This window comes from Balaenoptera ricei, chromosome 2, assembly GCF_028023285.1.
Source record: "Balaenoptera ricei isolate mBalRic1 chromosome 2, mBalRic1.hap2, whole genome shotgun sequence".
NCBI lineage: Eukaryota > Metazoa > Chordata > Mammalia > Artiodactyla > Balaenopteridae > Balaenoptera > Balaenoptera ricei.
Window position 1 is genome coordinate 62,036,051 of NC_082640.1, and position 22,618 is coordinate 62,058,668.

The following is a 22,618-nucleotide window of genomic DNA, read 5'->3' on the forward strand; positions in this document are numbered from 1 at the left end:
ACCATAGGTGCATGGGTTTATCTCTGGGCTTTCTATGCTGTTCCATTGATCTATATTTCTGCTTTTGTGCCAGTACCATATTGTCTTGATTACTGTAGCTTTGTAGTATAGTCTGAAGTCAGGGAGTCTGATTCCTCCAGCTCTGTTTTTATCCCTCAAGACCACTTTGGCTATTCGGGGTCTTTTGTGTCTCCATACAAATTTTAAGATTTTTTGTTCTAGCTCTGTAAAAAATGCCATTGGTAATTTGATAGGGATTGCATTGAATCTGTAGATTGCTTTGGGTAGTGTAGTCATTTTCACAATATTGATTCTTCCAATCCAAGAACATGGTATATCTCTCCATCTGTTTGTATCATCTTTAATTTCTTTCATCAGTGTCTTATAGTTTTCTGCATACAGGTCTTTTGTCTCCCTAGGTAGGTTTATTCCTAGGTATTTTATTCTTTTTGTTGCAATGGTAAATGAGAGTGTTTCCTTAATTTCTCTTTCAGATTTTTCATCATTAGTGTATAGGAATGCGAGAGATTTCTGTGCATTAATTTTGTATCCTGCAACTTTACCAAATTTATTCATTAGCTGTAGTAGTTTTCTGGTGGCATCTTTAGGATTCTCTTTGTATAGTATCATGTCATCTGCAAACAGTGACAGTTTTACTTCTTCTCTTCCAATTTGTATTCCTTCTATTCCTTTTTCTTCTCTGATTGCCGTGGCTAGGACTTCCAAAACTATGTTGAATAATAGTGGTGAGAGTGGGCATCCTTGTCTTGTTCCTGATCTTAGAGGAAATGCTTTCAGTTTTTCACCATTGAGAATGGTGTTTGCTGTGGGTTTGTCGTATATGGCCTTTATTATGTTGAGGTAGTTTCCCTCTATGCCCACTTTCTGGAGAGTTTTTATCATAAATGGTGTTGAATTTTGTCAAAAGCTTTTTCTGCATCTATTGAGATGATCATATGGTTTTTATTCTTCAATTTGTTAATATGGTGTATCACATTGATTGGCGTATATTGAAGAATCCTTGCATCCCTGGGATAAATCCCACTTGATCATGGTGTATGATCCTTTTAATGTATTGTTGGATTCTGTTTGCTAGTATTTTGTTGAGGATTTTTGCATCTATATTCATCAGTGATATTGGTCTGTAGTTTTCTTTTTTTGTAGTATCTTTGTCTGGTTTTGGTATCAGGGTGATGGTGGCCTCATAGAATGACTTTGGGAGTGTTCCTTCCTCTGCAGTTTTTTGGAAGAGTTTGAGAAGGATGGGTGTTAGCTCTTATCTAAATGTTTGATAGAATTCACCTGTGAAGCCATCTGGTTCTGGACTTTTGTTTGTTGGAAGATTTTTAATCACAGTTTCAATTTCATTCCTTGTGATTGGTCTGTTCATATTTTCTATTTCTTCCTGGTTCAGTCTTGGAAGGTTATACCTTTCTAAGAATTTGTCCATTTCTTCCAGGTTGTCCATTTTATTGGCATAGAGTTGCTTGTAGTAGTCTCTTAGGATGCTTTGTATTTCTGTGGTGTCTGTTGTAACTTCTCCTTTTTCATTTCTAATTTTATTGATTTGAGTCCTCTCCCTCTTTTTCTTGATGAGTCTGGCTAATGGTTTATCAATTTTGTTTATCTTCTCAAAGAACCAGCTTTTAGTTTTATTGATCTTTGCTGTTGTTTTCTTTGTCTCTATTTCATTTATTTCTGCTCTGATCTTTATGATTTCCTTCCTTCTACTAACTTTGGGTTTTGTTTGTTCTTCTTTCTCTAGTTCCTTTAGGTGTAAGGTTAGATTGTTTATTTGAGATGTTTCTTGTTTCTTGAGGTAGGATAGTATTGCTATAAACTTCCGTCTTACAACTGCTTTTGCTTCATCCCATAGGTTTTGGATTGTCGTGTTTTCATTGTCATTTGTCTCTAGGTATTTTTTGATTTCCTCTTTGGTTTCTTCAGTGATCTCTTGGTTATTTAGTAACGTATTGCTTAGCTTCCATGTGTTTGTGTTTTTTACGTTTTTTTCCCTGTAATTGATATCTAGTCTCATAGCGTTGTGGTCAGAAAAGATGCCTGATATGATTTCAATTTTCTTAAATTTACTGAGGCTTGATTTGTGACCCAAGATGTGATCTATCCTGGTGAATGTTCCATGCACACTTGAGAAGAAAGTGTAATCTGCTGTTTTTGGATGGAATGTCCTATAAATATCAATTAAATCTATCTGGTCTACTGTGTCATTTAAAGCTTGTGTTTCCTTATTAATTTTCTGTCTGGATGATCTGTCCATTGGTGTAAGTGAGGTGTTAAAGTCCCCCACTATTATTGTGTTACTGTCGATTTCCTCTTTTAGAGCTGTTAGCAGTTGCCTTATGTATTGAGGTGCTCCTATATTGGGTGCATATATATTCATAATTGTTATATCTTCTTCTTGGATTGATCCCTTGATCATTATGTAGTGTCCTTCCTGTCTCTTGTAACATTCTTTATTTTAAAATCTATTTTATCTGATATGAGTATTGCTACTCCAGCTTTCTTTTGATTTCCATTTGCATGGAGTATCTTTTTCCATCCCCTCACTTTCAGTCTGTATGTGCCCCTAGGTCTGAAGTGGGTCTCTTGTAGACAGCATATATATGGGTCTTGTTTTTGTATCCATTCAGCGAGCCTGTGTCTTTTGGGTGGAGCATTTAATCCATTCACGTTTAAGGTAATTGTCAATATATATGTTCCTATTACCATTTTCTTAATTGTTTTGGGTTTGTTTTTGTAGGCCCTTTTCTTCTCTTGTGTTTCCCACTTAGAGAAGTTCCTTTAGCATTTGTTGTAGAGCTGGTTTGGTGGTGCTGAATTCTCTTAGCTTTGCTTGTCTGTAAAGCTTTTGATTTCTCCATCGAATCTGAAAAAGATCCTTGCCGGGTAGAGTAATCTTGGTTGTACGTCCTTCCCTTTCATCACTTTAAATATGTCATGCCACTCCCTTCTGGCTTGTAGAGTTTCTGCTGAGAAATCATCTGTTAACCTTATGGGAGTTCCCTGGTATGTTATTTGTCGTTTTTCCCTTGCTGCTTTCAATAATTTTTCTTTGTCTTTAATTTTTGCCAATTTGATTACTATGTGTCTCAGTGTCTTTCTCCTTGGGTTTATCCTGTATGGGACTCTCTGTGCTTCCTGGACGTGGGTGGCTATTTCCTTTCCCATGTTAAGGAAGTTTTCGACTGTAATCTCTTCAAATATTTTCTTGGGTCCTTTCTCTCTCTCTTCTCCTTCTGGGACCCCTATAATGCGAATGTTGTTACATTTAATTTTGTCCCAGAGGTCTCTTAGGCTGTCTTCATTTCTTTTCATTCTTTTTTCTTTATTCTGTTCCACGGCAGTGAATTCCACCATTCTGTCTTCCAGGTCACTTATCCGTTCTTCTGCCTCAGTTATTCTGCTATTGATTCCTTCTAGTGTAGTTTTCATTTCAGTTATTGTATTGTTCATCTCTGTTTGTTTGTTCTTTAATTCTTCTAGGTCTTTGTTAAACATTTCTTGAATATTCTCGATCTTTGCCTCCATTCTTTTTCCGAGGTCCTGGATCATCTCCACTATCAATATTCTGAATTCTTTTTCTGAAGGTTGCCTATCTCCACTTCATTTAGTTGTTTTTCTGGGGTTTTATCTTCTTCCTTCATCTGGTACATAGCCCTCTGCCTTTTCATCTTGTCTATCTTTCTGTGAATGTGGTTTTTGTTCCACAGGCTGCAGGACTGTAATTCTTCTTGCTTATGCTGTCTGCCCTCTGGTGGATGAAGCTATCCAAGAGGCTTGTGCAAGTTTCCTGATGGGAGGGACTGGTGGTGGGTAGAGCTGGTTGTTGCTCTGGTGGGCAGAGCTCAGTAAAACTTTACTCCACTTGTCTCCTGATGGGTGGAGCTGGGTTCCCTCTCTGTTGGTTGTTTGGCCTGAGGTGACCCAACACTGGAGCCTACCTGGGCTCTTTAGTGGGGCTAATGGCAGACTCTGGGAGGGCTCACGCCAAGGAGTACTTCCCAGAACTTCTGCTGCCAGTGTCCTTGTCCTCACGGTGAGACACAGCCACCCCCTACCTCTGCAGGAGACCCTCCAACACCAGCAGGTAGGTCTGGTTCAGTCCTATGGGGTCACTGCTCCTTCCCCTGGGTCCCGATGTGCACACTACTTTGTGTGTGCCCTCCAAGAGTGGAGTCTCTGTTTCCACCAGTCCTGTCGAAGTCCTGCAGTCAAATCCCACTGGCCTTCAAAGTCTGATTCTCTAGGAATTCCTCCTCCCGTTGCTGGACTCCCAGGTTGGGAAGCCTGACATGGGGCTCAGAACCTTCATTCCAGTGGGTGGACTTCTGTGGTATAAGTGTTCTCCAGTTTGTGACTCACCCACCCAGCAGTTATGGGATTTGATTCTATTGTTATTGCGCCCCTCCTACCATCTCACTGTGGCTCTCCTTTGTCTCTGGATGTGGGGTATCCTCCTTGGTGAGTTCCAGTGTCTTCCTGTCAATGACCACTCAGCAGTTAGTTGTGATTCCGGTGCTCTCGCAAGAGGGAGTGAGAGCACGTCTTTCTACTCCGCCATCTTGAACCAATCGAAAATTTTCCAATTTTTAAGGATACACTCCAGAGATGTTTCTTCTGGCTTAGAAGAGGATTGTCCCATGTTGAGTAAGCTGCAACCAAGAGCACTTCTAGAAATGAAGTCCAACATCGCGGAGACATTTTACCAGGAAGCTTTTGTCAGAAGGGGGTCAGAGTGTCCTCCGAAATCCCTCTTGCCTAATGGGATTTTGAGTGTCCTCTACTCTCCCATCACCTAACCAGATGTTGCTGATCAAGCCAGTCCCTTGAGCAAGGGGTCCCCAATAAGGGACATTTGAACCAGTGCCAGTGAATTGCCAGGGCTCTCCCTTGAGGGGGATCTGTTGTCTATAAAGCTTATGTCCTATAACAAGGTTCCCTATGTTGGGGTATATTCCTCCAAACTGAGCATCTATAAAGACTAGGATGTGGGCTGCTTGGAGTTGGCCAGCCCAATAGGTAGTCTGTAACAAGGTATGGGCTGCCAAGACCTGGAGTGAAGGGGGTCCTAGAGGTGCAAAAAGGAACTCCTGGAAGAATTGGAGTTGGGCACAGTGGAAGATGCCATGAGGGTCAGGACCTGAGGGCCTAGAGGTGGGAGTATTCCCACAGGGGATTTTTTGGACATAGAGTAAGGTGAGAGACTAGATAGCAGACGAGCCCCAAACCCTTTCGCCTATCTGTTTGGTGGCTACGATAAAATTGAGGAGAGCCTGATGATTCTATCTGACACAGGCAGCAGCAAGTTTGGACAGTGTTTCCCATGTAATTTAACATACCAAATGAACCCAATTAGTTTAGGATCTCTCTTTGGGGTGCTCCAGGGGCCATTTGAAGCATCCAAAAGTTAGCTGGAGGTCAAAAGAACTTTAATTAGAATTTCATATTTGGGAAGTCTGTCAAAAATTTCGAGAAGTTTTAAAACACCTTGTTGGATAGAATTGTAGGTCTCTGTGAAACAATTATTCCTTGAGCTAAGGTGAAAAAAAGATTTCAAAAGTAAAAACAGGGACTTCCCTGGTGGCGCAGTGGTTAAGAATCCACCTGACAGTGCAGGGGACACGGGTTCGAGCCCTGGTCCGGGAAGATCCCACATGCCGTGGAGCAACTAAGCCCATTCGTCACAACTACTGACCCTGCACTCTAGAGCCTGCGAGCCACAACTACTGAGCCCAAGTGCCACAACTACTGAAGCCCGTGCACCTAGAGCCTGTGCTCTGCAACAAGAGAAGCCACCCAATGAGAAGCCCGTGAACCGCGATGAAGAGTAGCCCCCACTCGCCACAACTAGAGAAAAGCCCGCACACAGCAACAAAGACCCAACGCAGCCAAAAATAAAAATAAATAAATAAATTTTTAAAAAATTATTTAAAAAATAAATAAATAAATAAAAACAGATCACTTAAAGACACAGAAACTCACACAATCTGTTATCAAAAGCAGCATTCCAGGAAAACTTTGTTCTCTTATGAGAGAGAGAAACCAAATCCAGTCTTGGATCAGCCTACTCTTAAGAAAATCCATTTACCTAATTAAATTTAACCCAACTTTAGAAAATCCTGACCATGTACAAAATTCTTTTCTCAATGTTCCTTTCCCACAAACCTTCTGCAACTTTCTGTAGCCATATTATCCTGTCCCTTATTCTTTCCATTCAAAAATAACCAGCTCTAGGACAAAAATCACCCTTTTTCCTTTAAAGAAATATATTTCCATTCTTCATAACCTTTTCTGAAAACAAACATCCACTTTCCTTAAGGAACCATGAATTGTCTTTTACATTAGCATTCTGTAGATTGGTAGAGAACATCTCAAGGCGGCACCAAACAGCTTTAGTTTCTCTCTCACAAGAAGACAAAAGTAGGTAAATTTAGACCTGTTTAGCAATTAATATTCCAATATTTCATCTTATTTGAAATGGCCCGGATACTCAATGAGTTCCTATCATTTAACTTAATTTAGTTTCACACTACCAATATTTGGAGAGACTATTTAGATGGACATTTCCAAAACATAATTATTCCTATAGAGTTTAGCAAAAAGCTATTATCTCAGTTACCTTTACTTAAAAATTTAATCATATGAGATTATTTTCCCTGTTGACAAATTTCATAACAGAAACAATATGCACTTATTAACTTTCAGTAACCCTACATACTGGGACTCCTGGGACTTCCCTGGTGGCCCAGTGGTTAAGAATCCACCTGCCGGGGCTTCCCTGGTGGCGCAGTGGTTGAGAATCTGCCTGCTAATGCAGAGGACACGGGTTCGAGCCCTGGTCTGGGAAGATCCCACATGCCGCGGAGCAACTAGGCCCGTGAGCCACAATTACTGAGCCTGCGCGTCTGGAGCCTGTCCTCCGCAACAAGAGAGGCCGCGATAATGAGAGGTCCGCGCACCGCGATGAAGAGAGGCCCCCACTTGCCGCAACTGGAGAAAGCCCTCGCACAGAAACGAAGACCCAACACAGCCATAAATAATAAATAAATAAATAAATAAAAATTAAAAAAAAAAAAAAAAAAAGAATCCACCTGCCGATGCAGGGGACACGGGTTCGAGCCCTGGTCGGGAAGATCCCACATGCCGCGGAGCAACTAAGCCCGTGCACCACAACTACTGAGCCTGTGCTCTAGAGCCCACGAGCCAAAACTACTGAAGCCCGCGTGCCTAGAGCCCGTGGTCCACAACAAGAGAAGCCACTGCAATGAGAAGCCCGTGCACTGCAATGACGAACAGCTCCCACTCGCCGCAACTAGAGAAAGCCTGCAGGCAACAACGAAGACCCAATGCAGCCAAAAATAAATAAATAAATAAATAATGTTGATGACTCTAAAGACAGGTCTGTATTAATTAAACCCATAAGCTTAAGCTAGCTCTAATATCAGATATTAATTCAATATTGAATATTTCCCAGATGGCATGAACCTGAAATATATTCTGGTGAGTTTTCTATTTTTTTTTTTTTTTTAATTTTAGCAATTTCATGTATATTTATTTATTTATTTTATTTATTTATGGCTGTGTTGGGTCTTCGTTTCTGTGCGAGGGCTTTCTCTAGTTGTGGCAAGTGGGGGCCACTCTTCATCACAGTGTGCGGGCCTCTCATTATCGCGGCCTCTCTTGTTGCGGAGCACAGGCTCCAGACGCGCAGGCTCAGTAATTGTGGCTCACGGGCCTAGTTGCTCTGCGGCATGTGGGATCTTCCCAGACCAGGGCTGGAACCCGTGTCCCCTGCATTAGCAGGCAGATTCTCAACCACTGCGCCACCAGGGAAGCCCCAAGTTTTCTTTTAAATTTCTGAGAATGTATATAAGTACTCAATTTTCTTTAAGTTAATTAAATACAGCTTATTTACAAGTTAGTTTTTACATAAAGACAGAACCAGAGATCTCAGAGTTTTCCTGCTTGAATTTAAAAACCCTCTTTTTTTTTTTTTCCCCTCAGTCTGGGGGACTACAGATGAATCAGGTGGTTCCTGAGAGCCCAGGCAGAGTTACGTTACAAAGGCAGAGGAGAGAGAGGCAAGCTCCTCTCTTCTTTTTTTGCTCTTTAAAATCTCACTAAGTAACCCAAGGCTGGAGTCTCAGTTTATGTGGGCTGCATTTTCATTTCAAGGCATAAATGCTCCACCATGCTCACAATGTTGGCAGAGACTTGCACGAGCAGTTAGACAGACAAAACTACATAAAACAAAGGTCCTTTCAAAAACATGTACCGGGGGCTTCCCTGGTGGTGCAGTGGTTGGGAATCCGCCTGCCAATGCAGGGGACATGGGTTTGAGTCCTGGTCCGGGAGGATCCCACATGCCGCGGGGCAACTAAGCCCGTGCGCCACAACTACTGAGCCTGCGCTCTAGAGCCCGCCAGCCACAACTACTGAGCCCGTGAGCCACAACTACTGAAGCCTGCGCGCCTAGAGCCTGAGCTCTGCAACAAGAGAAGCCACCGCAATGAGAAGCCCATGCACTGCAACGAAGAGTATCCCCCACTTGCCGCAACTAGAGAAAGCCCGCACACAGCAACAAAGACCCAATGCAGCCAAAAAACAAAAACAAAAAACAAAAAAAAAACCATGTACCAATGACAGAAACTTAAAGATACAAACAAGGAGTCTTCAGGATGAAGGGAGATGGAAATATAAGTGTGAGGACCAAAGGAGAGGTAAAGGGAGGCGGGACAGAAAAGACTGAAAAAGAGAAAGAGAAAGAGATTGCTATTTCAACCTGCCCCCTGTCAGTGTCTATTCAGGCAACAATCTGTGCACTTCCAGAAAGGGCCAGTGAAGGAGGGAGCACCCTGTCCACTGCCCACCGGGTGATCAAGCCCAGAAACCAGCCAGTTGTACGTCATCTGTGGGTCCCCAATCCACAGGTGGGACTCTCACCCACGTGTACACCAGTATATAGAAATCTGCTGCTTCAGCCCATTCCCAACAGGACTTCTCTTGGAGGCAGGAAAATAAAGTCAAGAATATTGGGACGATCAGACTTCCAGACGCTACACGATATGAGGTTTGAACCTCTATCACTCACAAATCTCCAGTTGGGAAGAGCCCACTGGACCAAGGTGTGAGGTGAGCCTCTCCCACCTCTGCTTGTCACCTGTCAAGGTGAGCCATTGCCAGCCAGAGGGGGCAGGTCTCACAAGCTGAGAGGAGTGATGCTGTAGCTGCCTGATATCCACTCTCTTGGAAGGATAGGACAGAAGTAAGAGAGGACAGAGAGAGAAGTAGAGAGATTTCAGGAGAGGGAAAGGGACAAAGGGGAAAGAGAAAGTGGTGAGGGAAAAGGAACAAGGAGAGGGGGAAAACGTTGCCTGAATGAGGGCACTGAGGCCCTCAGGGGCCAAGAAGGCAGACTTACCAAACGTGGTGACGCTGAAACAAGAGGTTCAGGTGGCCGCTTGTCACCACAGGGTAGCTGCGTTCAGTGGTCCCAGAGGTGCCCAGATCCTCTCCTGGGAAGGGGCCAATAGTCCCTTCGTGGTGTCACCACAATGTATGTTACTGATCAGGGTTCTTGGCCCACAAAGTATGTTACCGATCAGGGTTCTTGGCCTCCTTAATCAATAGAAATTGATCAGAGGCCAGACAAGAAATTCAGGCAACGCTTTATTGGGGCTCCTGCTGCAGCACGGGGGAGCGAGAACAAACAACAGGTTCCCTTGCTTGCTCACTCTCTGAGGTGGGGCGAGCTGGTTCCTAATATGGGGTGAGGGTAGGGGTGTGACCAGGGGTTGGGCCAGAGGGGTGGCTTAGGAGGTTTGCCCATCCCTTTGGTGGTGTTGTGTGCAGGGGGCATGCACAGTACCCTGCTTTTGCTTTCAGCTCTTCAGAAGTGGCAGTTGGGCTTTTTGGTCTCTTTGTATCTCGTTGTCCAGAATTTGCCCCAACTGTGCATGCATGCAGTTATTTTTAGTCCCTTATATTGATACTTCCTTTGTATTGTTGCTCGAGGAGATGTGTGTCCAGGTGCAAGCACTGCAGCACTGCAGCAAAGGGGCCCAGGTCCCATATATATATGTGTGTGTGTGGTGTGTGTGTGTGTATATATATATATATATATATATATATATATATATATATATATATATATATATATATATATATATATATATATATTCTTTTCCATTATGGTTTTTTCATATTCTTTTCCATTATGGTTTGTCACAGGATATTGAATATAGTTCCCTGTGCTATACAGTAGGACCTTGTTGTTTATCCATCCTGTATATAATAGTTTGCCTCTGCTAATCCCAAACTCCCAATCCTTCCTTCTCCTACCCACCCCACTTCGGCAACCACAAGTCTGTTCTTTATATCTGTGAGTTTGTTTTTGTTTCGTAGATGTGTTGATTTGTATCATATTTTAGATTCCACATATAAGTGATATCGTATGGTATTTGTCTTTCTCTTTCTGACTTACTTACTTCGCTTAGTATGATAATCTCTAGATCCATCCATGTTGCTGCAAATGGCATTCTTTTGCTCTTTTTGATGGCTGAGTAATATTCCATTGTGTATATGTACCACATCTTCTTTATCCATTCATCTGTCGATGGTCATTTAGGTTGTTTCCATGTCTTGGCTATTGTAAATAGTTCTTCTATGAACATAGGGGTGTGTGTTTTTCAAATTATAGTTTTGTCTGGATGTATGCCCAGGAGTGGGATTGCTAGGTCATATGGCAACTCTTTTTTTGTTTTTTGAGGAACCTCCATACTGTTTTCCATAGTGGCTGTACCAATTTACATTCCTAGGGGTACTTCTGCACCTGTTCCAGGATGAGCTGCATGGCCGGGTCACTCATTATCTGCTGCACCTCAAGGCAGCCACAGCCCATCACTTCACATCTTCAGGCTGTTGTGTTGGTTGTACTGGGCCATGAGGTAGCATTGGTAACCGTCCGCTGCTTCCTTTATAGTTGGAGTCCAGGTCTGGTGTCTTCTGGTAGACATTTGTGGCCTTTGGGTAGTAGTCTTTCATCACTTCTAGGGCAGCTGCTTTCCATGTATAACCCTTGATGAACGTTGGCTGTAGCCTGATACATTCCTCACAGTCCTTGAGTGCCATCTGAAACTCCAGGAGGTTGCTATAGCAGGAAGCTCGATTGCTGTACAATTTAGCATCTTTTGAGTTCTGTTTGATGGCTTCCGTTTAATGCTTCCTGGCCTGGGGATAGTCCCTTTTCTGAAAACATGCATTGCCTTTGTTCTTCTCCTCTAAAGCCCACTCAGGGTTTATGTAGGCCAGTCACTCTTGCTACTGCAGGATTTTCTCTTCCTGTTGGCATTTCTTGAGCACATCTGGGGTTCAGTGCTCTGCCAGAGACTTGTTGTAGAAATGGATGGCATCCTTGTACTTTTCTTCTTTGAAATAGGCGTTGCCAATTTGAGCATAAGCTCTGGTAGTCTGTCGGTAGTCTTCTTCGCCAACTTCAATGGCCTTCTCAAAAAGCTCCCGGAATTCACTGTAGTTGCCCTTTTCAATGTACACGGCTGCTTGGTTGGTCATGAAAGTCATGTTGGTGGGGTCCAGGCCTGTGGCTCCGTCATAGAGCTTCAAGGTTGCGTCAGAATCTTTCTTCTTAAAAGCATCATTCCCCAATTCTTTTCCTTTTAGTGCCTGCTTCTTACTCTCCTGAAGATCTTTTTCCATTGGCTCTGGCTTGGTCTCCTTTTTGGGAGGAGGTGGTGGTGGAGGTATTGTCCTGGGATCACGCTCCAACTTCTGGTACAGATTGGATATGTTGAAAGGGTTCATGAATTTCCTTTCTGCCAGCCAGGCCTCCATACTCTGTAAACCCTCTTTGAGCTGAGGATTGTTTGCTTTGTGTTTTAAACCCTCCTCATATGTTCGCTTGGCTTCTTCAAATGGGTTTAAGAACTCAAGAGCTTCTGCTTTTCATGAATAGCCCTTGCCCCAGTCAGGCTTGAAGGCAAGAGTTTTGCAACCATCCTCTGAGAGTGTTTCTATTGTCTGTTCTTTCTGCTAGCTCTTGGTTCAATTGTCTGGTCTCCTCCTGTGCCTGGCTGCCTTAGTTGTGTGCCGAATATTAAAAAAAAAAAAAATTAGTTTGTAACATGTTTTGAGGATTAACATAATGTTATCTTCCTGCAGAGACAATTTTGTTTTCCTGTCCCGGTGCCTGAACTCACTAGAAATTAAAGTTATTTATTTATTTATTTATTTATTTATTTATTTATTTATTTATTCATTTATTCATTTATTCATTCATTCATTCATTCATTTATTTATTTATTTATTTATTTATTTATTTATTTATTTATTTATGGCTGTGTTGGGTCTTCGTTTCTGTGCAAGGGCTTTCTCCAGTGGCGGCAAGTGGGGGCCACTCCTCATCGCGGTGCGCGGGCCTCTCACTATCACGGCCTCTCTTGTTGCGGAGCACAGGCTCCAGACGCGCAGGCTCAGCAGTTGTGGCTCACGGGCTCAGTCGCTCCGCAGCATGTGAGATCCTCTCAAACCAGGGCTCGAACCTGTGTCCCCTGCATTAGCAGGCAGACTCTCAACCACTGCACCACCAGGGAAGCCCCAAAGATCATTTTAATCCAATTTTAGGGATTGAGACTCAAAGCTGGGCTGCAGTCTATGTGAGGTCTGGCTTCCAGATCACCCTTACTCCCAAGGTACAGCCTTCCAGGGTCTCAAACCAGTGGTCTGTGGATTTATAAGAGCCATTCACACACCCTGCCCCAAACTCTGGCAGGCCCTGGGCTCCTACTTTTGTCTCTGTAGTAATCTGGAAGCTGTTCAAAGTACTGCTCAGCTTCCCAGCTGCCTTTTTAGGATTGGCAACACACCCCCGCCCCCGCTGCCTGCCATGGGAAAACAGCTCTAAATGCTGAGCCTCCCTCTCTGAATTTTTGCCTCCTCCTGTATCTTGCTCTAGGAATTCTTCACTATTGTGTTGACTCTCTGACAGCTTCAAGCAGATTTCTGTTTCTCTGCAGCCAGAGTTTTTATTAAAGGTAAAAATTGCACTGCTTTTCCAATTTCTTCCTTGGTTAATGGGCAGTTCATACTGCCTACTCCTTCTTGAGACAGGAGCAAAAGCATGGAGTTGGAAATGAACCTGGAAAGGATGAGGGTTCCCACTTAGCCCGAGTGGAGGGTGCTTGTTGGGGAGACATGGAGAAGGGTGAAGAGAGGAAAATCATGAAGGGCTAAGAGCGCCTAAAAGACTGGGCTGCCTGAAAGGGATGCATGTCCCAAAGACCGTCCACTGCCCCCACTGAGGGGGCCCCGCTCATGTTGGCTGAGTTGGGGGCTGCTGAGTCAGAGAAGGGAGGCCATGCAAAGTTTCTACCCAACACAGGTGTAAAGTCAGGGCTAGGGCAGTAAAAAAAAAAAAAAAAAACAGAAAACCCCAAATAACAGTGGTTTGAATAAGACAGACATTTATTTCTCTCTCACACCAAACAAGTTTGGAGGTGGGTAGTCCACGGTCGGTCAGGTGACTTTACAGGGATGTCTAGGACCTTCCTTTTTTGCTCCACCATCTTCCACTCACAGCCTCTACTTCATGGTCCAAGAGCTTGAGTTTCACATTTCAGTCAGCAAGAAGGAGAAGGACAAAGAGTAACACCTTTTCCTTTTGGGGACGCTTACCCTACATCCCTCACGGCACTCATCCTATTGGCCAGAACGGGGTCACGTGGTCACACCCACTACAAGGGAGGCTAGGAAATATAGTCTTTATTCTGGACCACCCCATGCCCAGCTAAGAATAAGGGATAGTGGGGACTTCCCTGGTGGTCCACTGGTTGAGACTCCACGCTCCCAATGCAGGGGGCACGGGTTCGATACCTGGTCGGGGAACTGAGGAACTAAGATCCCACATGCTGCACGGCACAGCCAAAAAATAAATTAAAAAAAATAAGGGATAGTATTAGTAATGAAGAACGGGAGGAGGATTACTCAGGGACAACCAGTGGTCTCTGCTAGTGCCCTCCCCTTTCCTATCCTGTCCTCCCCCTCTCCTCCAGGAAGTCTTCCCTGACATCTCCAGTACCTACTAAGTCCCATTTCCTCTGCTTCACAGCTCAGAGAGTCTGATCACTGTAAGGAAATTTTGAATTAAAAAAAAAAAATTACTGGATGTTTCCAATGGAAAACTATGCATTGTTTTGATTAGAACACATTCTTCTGATGCTCTCTCTATATATTTTTAAACAAACATCTCTTTTTTTACAACCTGTACCTTGTGGATGACTGATAGCAGTGCAAAATAATTGTTTATAATCATGCAAGTAGATTGTTCGCTGGAGATTTAGACCCTCCCCCCACCAATAGAAAAAGCCAGTTTTACATGTATTTCAAAATTTATTTAAACATTCCTTTATTCCATATAAATTAAGGCTTCTTTGAATTCTCCTTTGAACTGGTTGTAACATCTGCCTGATTCCCTCATTAATACTGAGTTAAACACAATCTTTAACATGTGTTCATTTTTTATCTGTATGAGAACCATGATTTTCCTTTTTTTATCATTCAACACCATACACAGCCTGACTTGGTAAGGGGGGCAATCCAGCCAGAGGTTCCAGCAGGACAGATGCCAGTCTGGGCAGAAAAACCCAGGAAAAATGGCTCTAAGTGTCAGACCCCTGACCTTAGAGGACGCACCTTTGGAGATAAAGGGCAGGTCTGGGGCCAGGTTTCCTACTTGGGCACCGTTATTCCCGGAGAGGAAGGACAGACAGCAGGTGAGGCAAAGGTGGGCAGGGGAGAGGCAGGGAAGAAGTCAGTTTGCCTGATTCAGCAGGGACATCTATCTGTCCTTGCCCCTGACAGGGCCTCACAGAGTGATTCTCACCCTGTCGATGTGCTTGAAAGAGGTGGGTTGACATCGTGGATACCTGGGTGATGCAGCAGTAGGCAAGGCTGTAACTGGAGAACCGGAGACCCTTCCCCGACCCTGGGGGAGCCTTGACTGGGTCCCTGAGCTAGGGAACTGGGGGCTCTGGAATGCGGCTCCCTCCCGTGCATGAGCTGACTCACCTGTAGAGCTTTGCTAAGGCTATTCTCTTGGCCCAGAACACCCTCCCTGGAAGCACAGTGAGGCAGGAAGGTGCTGTTTCCTCTCTCATACCGCCTCTGCTGTCCCTCCTCAGCCAGCACATGGCCACCTCAGCAGTCGTGGCAGGGGTGGGTCGAGGGGAGAGGGCTGGAGCTGGGCTGGGGAGTGGGCCAGGACTAAGGTCAGCCAGGCAGGCTGGCCAGAGGCCTCCAATGGCTGTGGAGAATTGAGAATTCAGCAGAGGATGCAGAGGGTCCCGGGCTCCCCCATAGTCTTCTCCCTGTTCCTCCTGTGAGCCCCCTATTCTGTCCTGGTCAAGTGGCTGGAGCCCTTGGGCCATCATAGCAACACTCCTGTGAGGAGCAAGGTAACAGACGGGGATTAAGGTCTGGATCCGGCAGGCACCTGCCAAGGGGCACATGAGGAGTGTAAGCTGATCCCCCACCCCACCCCCACTCCTCCACCAGAGGGCTGGGAGCCCGGAAGAGAGAGCCAGGAAGGGGAGGCCCACCTTCGAAGCTGGAGAGGCCTTACCTCCGGAAGGTACATAGGCAAAGCTGAACATCTGCCAGCCCCACTGCCGGTGTGTCTAGGCAAATGTCTGCCTGGTCAGCCCTGGGACCACCTGTCTTGTTCCTCCCTTTGGGGTCTCACCTTGCCCACTGCTGTCATGTTCTCCAGGACTCTTTGGGTCTCCACACACCCTCTCTTCTGGTGCTGGACTAGGGTCACAGGATGACCCCCAGTGCAGACCCTCCTGCTTCCCCAGGAAGCCGCTGCCCCCGATGATCACAGAGAGAGAGGGTTCCCCTCTGTACTGTGCTGTGTTAGGAATGGGGCATGGGGGCGGTGCAGAGCTCTTACACAGAACAGTCAGACTATAATCGCGCTAGACTGTGGTCTTCTCAGGGCTGTGGAGCTCAGGAGAAGGAGGGAGGCACTGGCACCGGCTGCAGTGCCAGGCAAGGGCCTGGTTGAGGGGTTTGAGCTGCTCCACAGAGGAGGAATACTACCCAACCCTTGGTGCCAGATCCCCATCCTGCCCTAGAGGCTGTGAATCTTCTAAAAGTTCTTGTATTGAAATCCTTGATCTAAGCTAGAATTCCCACTCAATTTATTTCAGGTACGAGGAACAGTTTATTTCAGGTGTTGGGATGTCCATCCTGTTGGAGCGCAGGGGAAGAGCAGCGAGACCCCAGGTCTAGCCCAGCTCAAGCGCAAATTCCAGAACCAGCCCTGTCATAGACTGAGCCCCATCCTTGTGCATAACCTAAGCCCTGATCCTAGACACAGGCTGAGCCCTGATCTCTAGCTCTTCATTGAGCTTTCTCTGTAAAATTGTTCTTGATCAGCAGGGGCTTGACGGGGAGAGTGAGCATGTGCTCCTCTCCAACCACTGGAGCCTGAGCCCAGAGCCCTTGCCCGGTGGCGTGCAGTGGTCTTCAGGCATGCTTCTGTCCCTCATCCCTCTCCTGCCCCTGGGAGCTCCTGCTTTGACCATCGCTGCTAAACCGGCCTCAGAGCTGAGAGAATCTTTAGCCCTGCCCCCAGCTTTGGCCCCAGCCTCGCCTAGACTGGCCTGGCCTGGCCAGGAGGGGCGCTGAAGGTGCCAGGAAATGAGGACCCAGTGTCCTAGGGTGTGAGTGGCTTTTGCTCTTGGACTGGAGCCATCAGAAATCAAATCTTCCTGGCCCTGAGGGTGCTGGGAAGGGGGCGGCCCTGCCAGCCTGGGCAGAGGTTGGGGTCTCTGCAATCACTCCCCCCTTTGTGGGACACTGACATCTCCGGAGACAGAGGCTTCCTGGCGTCACCAGGTAAGACCTGGGCATCCTGGGAGCACAGGCAAGGGAGATGGAATGGGGGTGCCAGAGTGGGTTGGCTGGCCTGGGAGATGGGGTCACAGGCCAGGGGCGGGGCGGGGCGGCACTTATGGAAGGGTAGGTGGGAGAATGGGGGCAATGGAACTAGGACTGGAGGTATAAGTTGTCAAAGACCAAAGCCTGCCCTTAGGAGGGCATCCACCCTACAACCTGGCCAGGCCTGGACTCTTAACCTCTTCACCCCGAAGGGGCTGGGGTGCAGAAGGCAGCCGCTGGGTGTGCAGACAGAGGAGTGCAGGTTTACAAAGCAGTTGAGCTGTGATTGAACAGAGGGAAAGGGCTGGGCTGAGGGGTTTGCCTGATCCTGGGATGACATATGTGTTAGGGCTGGGTCGGACCATGGAGGATTTTTCCCTTAGAGGAAGGAGTGCCTCCAGGTAGGAGTTGCTGGGTGGTGGCAAGAGGCAGGCGAGGAGGGCGGGAGTTTCCAGCCTGCTTTCCTGCTGTGAAGGGTTCTAGGGATTATCTCCCCTTAAGGGGTTTCTGCGGTCTGCCTGTCCTGAGTGACCTGGGACAGACAGGTCACTGACCCTCTCGGAGGTCACACACAGGCCAGGAGCCTGGTGGGAGAGGCTTTGAAAGAGCTGAAAACTTCCTACGGCTGCTGGGGGTGGGGCTGGCGGGGGAGGGATGCGGAGCATGGTCTGAGCCCCAAGCCGAGCTGGCGCCCGTGAAGGCACCAGACCCCTGCCCTTCCTGCCCTCAGCAGCTCAGAGCTTCTTAGGGCCGCCCCGGTCCTTCTCCTCCTGTGTCTGCAGGGGCAGGGGGAGGAAGGGGGCTGGTGAGCGGAAAGCAGGAATGACTGCAGCAAGGACCAGGAGGCTCTGGTTGAGACTGCACACCGCTCTGGGTCTGCCCAGAATGCCAGGTCTGCGGGGGTACCCGGGAAGGACCCCTCAACCCAAAGCCCACCCATCTCCACACCCAACATCCCCAGTCCAGGTCTCTGGCCAGGATTCCACGGGGGCCCAGTGGGGGCGGGCAAGATGGGGACTGTTCTCTGACCTGCCCTCCTCCAGACTCCCCTCCTAGCCTAATGTGGTGGGAGCGGCGACCAAAGTGCCTCAGGAGCTGGGGCAGGGGATGGGGCGTGGCTGTCAGTGTCACTGCCCTCCACCAAGTCCCATCCTACCTGGACACCAGCAGAGCTCCCACCACGTTAGCACCTCTGCCATCATCACAGCTCTACCGTGACTGCCACTGTCGCCACAGCCACCCCACCCCACCGTCAGCACCACTCACGCCCCCACCCACGCCCGGACCATCTGCACCACTGAGACCCTCACCACATCCACGAAGAGCACCCACCTCGCATTTGAAGACTGGACAGAACTTTTCATTCTTGTTCAATAGGTTTTCAGGCCTATAACTGGACAGAACTTTTCATTCTTCGCATTTGAAGACTGGACAGAACTTTTCATTCTTGTTCAATAGGTTTTCAGGCCTATAACTGGACAGAACTTTTCATTCTTCGCATTTGAAGACTGGACAGAACTTCTCATTCTTCTTCAATAGGTTTTCAGGCCTATAACCTCTCAGGCTGTGGGGCTGGCACATTCAACAGAGTCTGCAGCCCAAAGGAAGAAGGGCTTTGCTGGAGGGTCAGGAAGCAGGGGCTTGCAGCTGAGCTGCAGGGCAGAACTGTGGAAGGGGGCCGGGCAGATGCAGCTCAGGGAGTGGCTGGAGGCTTCAGCCAGCCAGAGCTCACAGCTGGGCAACCTTCCTTTCCTGAAGGGGGATCCAAGCGGAGTGTTCCATCTGCCACCTTCCACCTGGTCCTGGAGGCTTGGCAGCCCGAGCGGGAGCCTTCGGCATGAGCGGGCAGTGGCTTCCAGCCGCTGGGCTTCTCCTGGCTGGTAAGTGGAGGTGCGGCCCCTGGGGGGGGGGGGGGGGCCTGTCTTAGACCCCGCCCACTCACCTGGGGGACTTCCATGGCTCCGTCAGGGCTGGCCTTCCTTGTCTTCATGTCAGCCTGGCTTTGGTCAGCTCGGAGGATCCTGAGACGGGGCCAGGATCCCCTCCTCAGTCCCCCATGCTTGGGGCTCCATGAGGGCACTCAGCGTCACCCACTTGGGGGAACCTGCCATGGGGCTGGCCCCCAAGAGGCTCAGTGCACCCTTGTAGCCAGGTGTGGTATTACAGCTTTCAGAGATGGGTCCCCTCCCCATCCCCCCACCCCCCTTCAGCCCTCAAGAAGCATCCTGTGTTCTGGGAATGGAATAAGGTAATTGCCTTGTTTCCTTGCTGGAGGTTGAACAGCACTTCCCAGCATCCTCAAGCAGCCTGGGTCTCACCAGAAAAGACTCCCCTGGGGAGGGGTCCTGCCATGGGGTGGAGCTGGGATGGGAGAGAAGAGAGGGACCCTTGAGGTATGCCCCTTTACCCTCACTGTCCCCCTTTCTGGCAGCAGGGCAGAGTTCCCCTGTCTCTGGTGGGCTAGGGCCAGAGAAAGGAAGTTTCTCCAGAGGTAGCCCAGTGGTTTGGGGCAGAGCCGGGGCCAGGGTTTGGGTCTCCTCAGGTGCCCTAAAGGAGGGAGGAGGCAGGGAGGGCAGGCATCTAAGAGGCTGTGGGCCAATCCCACCCCACCGAGCGGCTGGCAAAACAGGCCTCTCCTGTTTTGCAGCTGTCCTGGTGGTCTCGGCTTCCGCCCTGCCCCTTCTTCCTCCTCACAAAGACCTGGGTCCGTCTCCCTTGGCTTCTGGCACATCTGCTTTGCAAGCGGACAGCAAGAAGATACTCCTCCCATCATTAAACTCCTTGGTGACAGTCCTCGCTGGAGTCTTTCCCTCAGCCAAGAGGCCAGGGGAGGCTCCTGGCAGGAAGGCAGGAGCCCTTTTTCCAGAGGCACCTGGGGACCAGCAGGCTCTTCTAGGCTCGCTCCTGGACTTGCCTCTCCACTCGGACCAGCCTGCCCCTTTGGGAACCACTGGGGTCTCAAGCAGGGCCACACCCAGACCAGCTCCATCAGCAGTGGCTGAGCCTGCAGCCCACAGGGCCCCTGAGTCCCAGCCAGTGTCCTACGTGGCTGGACCTGGAGAGGAGATCTTGGTCACTGGGTCTCCAGAGATAGCTGCCACGTCACCATCGCAGGCTTCTCCACAACCGCTGGCCTGGCCCGTGGGCAGGCACACCTTCAGCCCCAATGCTTGGGTGCCATGTGCATCAGGGGCCAGCAACTTCAGGCCAGGGACCGCCCCACTTCTGACATTGGCTCCGAAGGCCCCAGAGAAGGCCGTGTCCTCAGCACCCCAGGGCCCACTTGCGTTTACATCGATCAGTAACACGTTGGCTGCCACAGTGCCTCTTCTCCCTGTAACAACAGTGTGGTCAGGGCTGGACACGGCCTCCACAGCCCTCACAGTGGGCTCAGGCTCACCCAGAAGTGGTCGGCATCCAGTCTGGGCCCAGCGTCCAGTGGTCCTTCAATGTTGCCATTGCCCTCGGCGGTACCCTCTTCACAGTCGTCATCAGCATCACTGCCACTGTCGTCCCCACCCTCATCCCCGTCACCTGCACTAACATCACCATCACCAGTCCTGGCCTCAGTTTCCCCCTTCACCACCGGGGCCAGAACCTCTCCGGATGCTTCTGCATCTGAGTTCCCACCTACAACCTCAGGCCTTCCCTTCAGTGTTTCCAGCGTCCCACCTGCCCTGCCTCTGGTGGTTACAGGGATGGCTGCTCTTCAGTGGACAGTCCAGCCTGGGCCGGTGGTCCCTGCCAACCCAGCCCCCTTGACCACCCTCTCCCTCGGATGTGCCTCTGGCCTTCCCGAGCGTCCCTGGAGGTGCCGCCTCCTCCCAGTCGTCTTTCCTGCCTCACCCTGGCCAGACTGTCTCATTGCAGGACTCAGGCTCTCCCTCCCCAGGACCCAGTCGCGTGACTCGCTCTGTGACCTTCAGGATCACCAATGAAACCTTCTCAGCAGCGCTCGGGAACCCTGTCTCCCTGGAGTACCAGCTGCTGAGTGAAAACATCCGACATCAGGTGCGGGCTTCTTCCTCCGTCTGCTCAGGCGTGCTGACCCCAGCCCACCCCCTACCCCACTTACCTCTGAGCACCCAGGCCCGTCCCACCTCTGTGCTTTGGCATGGGCTGTTCCTCCACCCTGGGCCACCTCGCGCCCTCCGCTGCCCTTGCTGCCTGGCGAAGGCTGCCTCCTTGGAGAGGCCTCCCCTGGTGACTCAGACCCCCTGCCCCAGAGAATCGGCATCCCTCCCTCTGTGAGCTGCCTTTCCCACACCATCCCACCCCAACCTGTGGCTCTCCGCAGACCTCAGCTCCCTGAGGACAGCTGGGCACAGGGCTGGGTGCCCACAGGGACTCTGGAAGTGTGGAGTCAATGAAACTCACCCTGTGCCTCTCCTTGGTGTGGGGAGGAGCATGTGGGGTGCAAGGTGGGAGCCCAAAAGGTAGAAAACTGACCCTGTCCCCTGAGTGGCTCCAGCAGGAAGGGGGAGCCAGGCAGAGACCCTTGCAGAGAGTGGGTGTGGAGAGAGCGCTCTCCCAGGAGGGCGGGGGGCTGTTACAGGATAAACAGAAGACTGATTTAGATTGCCAGGGTTAAGGGGTTGCCCAGAGAACACCTTTCTTTTTTTTTTTTTTTTTTTAGTATAAATTTATTTATTTATTTATTTATTTTTTGGCTGCATTGGGTCTTCGTTGCTGCGCACAGGCTTTCTCTAGTTGCGGCGAGCGGGGGCTGCTCTTCGTTGCGGTGCGCGGGCTTCTCATTGCAGTGGCTTCTCTTTGTTGCAGAGCACGGGCTCTAGGCGCACGGGCTTCAGTAGTTGTGGCACGCAGGCTCAGTAGTTGTGGCTTGTGGGCTGTAGAGCGCAGGCGCAGTAGTTGTGGTGCACGGGCTTAGTTGCTCCGTGGCATGTGGGATCTTCCTGGACCAGGGCTCAAACCCGTGTTCCCTGCATTGGCAGGCGGATTCTTAACCACTGCGCCACCAGGGAAGTCTGAGAACACCTTTCTGAGAAAGGAGAATTTTAACTGGGATGGAGAGAAGGCAGCCAGATAAAATGCGGAGGGGCTTTCTAGACAGAGGGAACAGCGTGTGTGAGGACCCTGAGGTGAAGAGGTGGGTAGAGGCTGAGGCCACGGGAGAGAGGGGCTGAATGGAGAAGACATGAAACCCAGGGTGGGAGGGGGAGAATAAGGAGGAGGGGCTGTCGTCCAGGTGTGATGGCAGGGTGGCGGCTGTAGGGATACAGGACAATTGGATTGGAGAGTGATTTTCTTTTTTTTTAGAAATTCACGTTCTTTTATTTATTTATTTATTTATTTATGACTGTGTTGAGTCTTCGTTTCTGTGCGAGGGCTTTCTCTAGTTGCGGCAAGTGGGGACCACTCTTCATCGCGGTGCGCGGGCCTCTCACCGTCGCGGCCTCTCTTGTTGCGGAGCACAGGCTCCAGACGCGCAGGCTCAGTAATTGTGGCTCACGGGCCCAGTTGCTCCGTGGCATGTGGGATCTTCCCAGACCAGGGCTTGAACCCGTGTCCCCTGCATTGGCAGGCAGATTCTCAACCACTGCGCCACCAGGGAAGCCCGAGAGTGATTTTCAATAAAACTACAGAGAAGGAAAGGCCTGGGAAGGCTGTGTGTTTGCTG

At 48.9% G+C, this 22,618-nt stretch overlaps 1 protein-coding gene and 1 pseudogene across 6 annotated transcripts in view; one reads left to right on the forward strand and one right to left on the reverse strand.

Annotated features, from left to right (window-relative positions):
• LOC132359220 (taste receptor cell protein 1-like) overlaps positions 1-20,977 on the forward strand; it is a 76,147-nt gene extending 55,170 nt beyond the window's left edge. For 5 of the 6 annotated variants that reach the window (XM_059912735.1, XM_059912734.1, XM_059912737.1 and 2 more), the window contains 2 exons: positions 18,736-18,857; positions 19,625-20,977. In XM_059912735.1, the coding sequence (XP_059768718.1) occupies positions 18,736-18,857; positions 19,625-20,520 (1,018 nt within the window). In that variant the 3' untranslated portion in view covers positions 20,521-20,977. Of the gene's footprint in view, positions 1-12,991; positions 13,050-18,735; positions 18,858-19,624 lie in introns of those variants that run through there. The other variant, XM_059912741.1, reaches the window with a different exon arrangement.
• LOC132360806 (stress-induced-phosphoprotein 1-like) lies at positions 10,835-12,924 on the reverse strand (annotated as a pseudogene).
• Positions 20,978-22,618: the final 1,641 nt, after the last annotated feature.